This window comes from Schistocerca piceifrons, chromosome 2, assembly GCF_021461385.2.
Source record: "Schistocerca piceifrons isolate TAMUIC-IGC-003096 chromosome 2, iqSchPice1.1, whole genome shotgun sequence".
In the NCBI taxonomy this organism is placed as follows: domain Eukaryota; kingdom Metazoa; phylum Arthropoda; class Insecta; order Orthoptera; family Acrididae; genus Schistocerca; species Schistocerca piceifrons.
In genome coordinates this window covers 122,321,752-122,327,751 of record NC_060139.1, presented here as the reverse complement: position 1 = coordinate 122,327,751, position 6,000 = coordinate 122,321,752, and the positions used below count along the sequence as shown (strand labels likewise).

Genomic DNA, 6,000 nt, shown 5'->3' with positions numbered 1-6,000 from the left:
AATCTAGTAACGGAAAAGCAAAAGGTTTGGCACCTGGTTTTTTTTAGATAATTAAGGAACTTATGGATCGTTTATTAGACAAAGGATTAAATAAAATACTAGGGCAGAAGGTAAGCAGAAGGTTTACCGTCGACGTCCTGTCACTCTTTTCGCTTACTTTAAAATTATATTTGTAGATGATACTGATGTATTGTAGACTGCTCATTTATACACTACAGTTCATTCTGTTTAATTTCTATGTGATTTTTAAAACCCAGTCCCTATTATTGCACGAGAATTTTGATTTGTTATCGTAAGGTGGTAGAGGGTAGTGTTGTTAATTCACTCTAGTCTGAAGTATTAAGGGCGCTGTGAACTATGATCGAGATGGAAACTATCGCTATACACAAAAATTCTTTGCCTCTTATGTACGTGTATGTAGAATGTGAATTAATTGTGCATCCTCTGCAAAATAATATCTACACTGCTCAACAATAGCATATAGTGAAACCATGAGGTTCACTTTTAGCGCTAAATTGTGGCATCGAGTTGGTAGCACTGCGCCGTATGGGTCAAGGTTCTAGCCTCTTTGATTTAGGTACACATAACTACTTACTCTGAAGTAAGTATGTTGTTATGGGTAAATAAATGCGGAAGGTTGTAATAACATTATAGTGCTGGATAATAATAAGCTGTATCATCGAGTTAGCTCTATACGTGTGACGTTGTCCGCCGAAATAGACTTTCCCTTTTGTTTTTTTTATATGTAACTTTTATCCATTTTGCTAGTGTAAGTAATATTATAGACAACTACCTCTGTTGGTGGCCAATAAATGTACGTTCATTAATTCTCTTTAACTTTGTGGTAAGAGATATGTGGCGTGTTTGTATACATCCCTGTTGAAAGGGACGAAATCGTCACTGAATGTTCAAGCAACGGTGAAGGTGACTTGTTTCAAATATGTGTTAACTTTTCCCCTGTGTCTACTTACTGATTTTTTGGATGTCATTCAAATGCACAGTGTTGCCATTGTGACAGCTGCATCTTACAGTAGCGTACCGCCAAGATTAGTTTATGTTTTTTGAGTGCAATTTTGTTATACGGAAAACGGTTCAGAGCTTTTTATGAGTTCGCGGATTTAAGATCAATAATAAATGCGCTTTGTGTTTACAGATGTCAACGGAAGGATCACCGATTCATTTGGTAGATGAACTGAAAGGAACCCTTTATGATCCAGAGTATACAGCTTACATTAATCAGCGAATGAGAGTACCAGAAAGGCTAAGAATTGATGGTTCGTCGGATGAACTGTACAATTCGACCATAATGCCCAACGAAGTTTTTGACATGCGTGTTCCAGAAAGGATAGTTGTAGCAGGTTTGTTCGGAATTCTGCCACGACTTCTTTGCATTTAATATACTCAGATATATTTAATTCATAGCGTGTGTCGCCAGTTCTCTTGCAGATCTTAGCGAGATGGTTTAATGGTATTCATACACCACTTGTAATCAGGTGGAGTGGCAATTGAAATTCTTTATTTTCCTATAGTATCACTAATCAATTTCAGGCAATGACAAGGTAGATCCTGCAACAGAGCAGTGGGCAGTTTGCTGCCAAATAAAGTGCAACTGAGTTACTACCACATCTCTAATGTGACCATGTGACCCCTTTGTTAATGAGAACATCTAATTCCCCCTCCCCTGCTGCACTAGTAACATTCTTCAGACTATTTCCATAAATAGTGACAGCTGAACCTTACGTCACTATATATGTGTTCTAAAAAGATGGTTAGAAAATTTTACTTCTGTTTGTATTCTATGGAGAATTTAAAGGAAGGAACAAAAGTACAGCATACTGATTGCAAATAGATAAAGAGAACATGTAGAGGACTAAGAGCAGGCCAGCAGTAAATTTACTTACCTCCACGTGAAAATAACTGCTTTCGCTATCATCTGCATTGTAATCCAAAGCAAGGTTTCCTTGTACAGGCAACACATGTTACTGTTAAATATGGACGGGGAGAGCACATTCAAGATTTCAAAGTTTGTCTGCCAGCTCAAATAGCAATTGAGAGCATTTATTGCAAGCAGTTGCAGGTTGTGAACCTGGTAGATAAAAATTATGATTGTTGTATTGACTGAGAAGTCTTGCTTGGTTTCTTCCAACAACTGACAGATTTAGTTGAGACTAGTCTTCGTAATGATGTTCAAAATGTGTCCAGTTGTACATGGAACTCGCTGTGGAATGATAGTTTCAAATAAAGTGAAAGGGACTAGCAAGAACACAGAACTTTTGTGACAGTCTAAGCCACGTATGCCTAGACTTTGCCATTGGTTGAGAACTGCCAAATAACCCACATACATTATGCATGCGAGGTAGCTACCAGGGTAATGTGTACTGTGTGAACTGTACTAAACAATTCTTAAAGAAATATGATTTTTCTCATGTCGGGAAAATCTAACTGCAGAGTACTTTGAAAACCTAGTATCAGATTAATGTATTAGTGAAGTTATTTGTGGTCCATGCAGAAGGATAATGCACTTGGGCAAACCTTGCGAAGAACCTCCTACATGTGTAACTATCTATAACACTACCCTCATTTGCCGTTGTGTAGAGTTTTCAAGAGGAGGAGAAAATCCATGGATTTAAAACTGTTGGCCCTTTACCATATCAACGTTCTAACAAGGGAACCTCCCCATTGCACCCCCCTCAGATTTAGTTATAAGTTGGCACAGTGGACAGGCCTTGAAAAACTGAATACAGATCAATCGAGAAAACAGGAAGAAGTTGTGTGGAACTATGGAAAAAATAAGTAAAATATACAAACTGAGTAGTCCATGTGCAAGATAAGCAACATAAAGCAAACTATCAATTCAGGAGCGCCGTGGTCTTGTGGTTAGCGTGAACAACTGCGGAACGAGAGGTCCTTGGTTCAAGTCTTCCCTCGGATGAAAATTTTACTTTATTTATTTTCGCAAAGTTATGATCTGTCAGTTTGTTCAATGATATCTCTGTTCACTGTAATAAGTTTAGTGTCTGTGTTTTGCGAGCGCACCGCAAAACCATGCGATTAGTAGACGAAAGTACGTTCCTCTCCAATGGGAACCAAAAACATTTGATCGCAAGGTCATAGGTCAACCGATTCCTCCACAGGAAAACACGTCTGATATATTCTATACGACACTGGTGACGGCATGTGCGTCACATGACAGGAATATGTTGTCGACCCACTTAACTTGTACACTTGGCGAATGGGTAAAAAGATTCTTCTACCTTGCCCGATTTAGGTTTTCTTGTGGATGTGATAATAACTCCCAAAAAAGTGATGAAAACATAAGAGTTTGTCACATAAACTGCAACAAATGAATGTAACAGTTTCACAGTCTCACAGTTTTCCCTGTGCTCTGTCAAAACATATGTTTTTAACGTTTTCCAATTTTTTCCGTGTGTAGACCGTCAAATCCTGCATATGTCCAAGCAAATCTGAACATGTCCTGGAATTTTCGAGAGCGAAGTTGATTGTGTGAGTGCCTGAACTTTGATAATTGACACACGTCAATTGCTAGAAAATAAGAAAGTTAAAATTTTTACTAGAGGGAATACTTGAACCGAGGTCCTCTTGTACCGCAGTTCCTTACGCTAACCTAGAGACCACGGCGCTCCTCAGATCACATTGTCCTTGATGTGGCTTATGTACACATCGACTACTCAATTTGTATATTTTGCTTATTTTTTTCATAGTTCGACAAAACTTCTTCCTGTTTTCTCGATTGATCTGTGTTCAGTTTTTCAAGGCCTATCCACTGTGCCAACTTATAACTAAATCTGAGGGGGGTGCGATGGGGAGGTTCCCTTGTAAGAAAAAGTTTGAACAACCCCACCCACTTGACACATCACACATTGTGACAAAGTCCACACATAGCATGACAATTATAAGGTGTCAAAAACTAACTCCCAGTCCTAGCCACATAGCAAAGCCTCGTTTTCAATCAAGGGGGAAGATATCTGTTCCCTCGACCTCCAAACTTCCACACCATTTGTCACCACCCCACCAGCACAGCCAGAGTCACCTTGCCTTCCGCCGTCACTAGGGAAGAGGACACCTGAGGAGGTGCCCCCACCTCTCCCAGGACCAAACAACCTGATAGTGTACCACCATTCATTGGCTGAAAGAGCTGCAGGCTGTGACATGTACTAAAGGGTTGTCGTCTTCCATCTCAGAAGTCAAGACAGTAAGATTTTACAGAAACCAAAACCCTGTGGGGTCAGAAAGAAAAAAATCTAAAGTGAGTCCAGGTTCCACTCGATCTAGCCCCCATTCCCTGCAAGGTTGAGCCTGGAAGTATCGATGTAGAACCACACATTCAGGTGAAGCATGACTCAGCAGCTAAGTAGTTTGAACTCCCCTTGCATTGAGCCCAGTCTGATGTTCCTTCAATCGGGTTGTAATGGCTACTGTCGTCACATGGCTGAACTCTGCAGCTGCCTTTGCAATTCAGGACACAAGATTTTCAGAAATCAAACTACCTAATGTTAAAAATTAAAACTCCTGCTTTAAAAGTCATGTTAATACCAAGAGTGCATCTAGAGGATCTAATACATTCATTCACTTTCACTGGGCACTTGCTTGTAAACACTGGATTAGAAAAGGCAATAGTATGTATCATCTATGAGAACCCATAGCCAATTGTCTCAAGTACAGACTGAACTTTGCCACATTTGCTTCCATCCATGGCATGCTCTCTATGGCAACATCTCTACTGATCCTGAGGTCATTTCTCAATGTTTAGTGGCACACTTCGTTGAAGTGTCAGTTTGCAGTAACTATCATCCTAACTGCCTGACAGGCTCAAAACCTCGACTCGAACAGTGTTCCACTTAGTGAATGAGAGCACCACAGTGTTTTAGCAGTGTGTTGAGACTCAGCCTGGTCCCAGTAAAGTCCACAATTGAATGCTTACATGCCAACAGGTTGTCAGCATAGAATGCACTTTCAGGGTTTTCAGTTGTTTGATGAGAAGGGTATTTTCCATCCCTGTGGGGGGAGAGTATTGCTTTATTTTTCACCTAAAACTAGGAAAAGACCCACAGATTTTGATCAGTTATTGACTAGTATTCGTAATGAATAGAATGTGTAAATTATTTTAAAAATTGATAAACTAACGACTGTGTTTTGTCTAAAAGCCAGTAGACATTCATCCCATTTTTCAGAGCAATTTTTGAACACTCCAATCCACAACAGACCAACTGTTAAGTCTGCAATCTGCAGTTCACAGTGCCTTCGTGCATCTCCAATGTCTGATCAGTGTGTTCTTTACACTGTGTAAGATACATGATACCACCTGGTGCCATCACATCCTGTGTACACTGCATGAGTGGTTTTCGTAGGGTTGCTGCCCATTTTTATCAGAATTTCCTATCCCTCCAACTCTTCCCAGTCCATGTGGGTTGAGCCATCAGCAACTAATATGCACATGAACATGGAGCCCCTCAGGGATTGATTTTGGGTGTAACCGTCTTTGCCTTTGCAGTTGATGGTATCATGACTACGGTGAGACCTTTGGTTGTGCTATCGGTGTATGTAGACAATTTTTGCCTGTTTTGTTGCTTTACATCAATGCACACTGCAGAGTTCAAACCCCAGAGAGCTGAATAGAATTTGCAAAACTGGACCCCGAATCATGGATATCAATTTTCTCTCGTGAAAACTTGGACTGTGCATTTTTTTAGATTCAGGACTGTGATCCTCACCCAGAACTTTACCTAGGTAACTGGTTTCTTGAAGTCATTGAAAATTTCAAATTTTAGACCCTTCATTATGGTTACCACACACATGGCAGCCAAAGGCAAATTTCATGAGGAAACTTAATACCCTCAGATTTCTTAGTAACACTTCCTGGGGAGCAGAACACACAGTTCTGCTATTCTATAAACCTTGTATCTTATCCTGTTTGGACTATGGATGTGTTGCTTACAGATTGGCAGCACCATCAGTACTAAACTTGTCCACCAGAGCAGT

General features: G+C 40.1%; 1 protein-coding gene across 2 annotated transcripts in view; it reads left to right on the top strand.

Annotated features, from left to right (window-relative positions):
* Nucleotides 1-550: 550 nt before the first annotated feature.
* The window catches only part of LOC124776926 (transport and Golgi organization protein 11), a 48,282-nt gene continuing 42,832 nt past the window's right edge, over nt 551-6,000 (top strand). Inside the window, exons 1-2 of one of the 2 annotated variants that reach the window (XM_047252145.1) lie at nt 551-601; nt 1,154-1,358. In XM_047252145.1, coding sequence (XP_047108101.1) covers nt 1,154-1,358 — 205 coding nt within the window. In that variant the 5' untranslated portion in view covers nt 551-601. The other variant, XM_047252144.1, reaches the window with a different exon arrangement.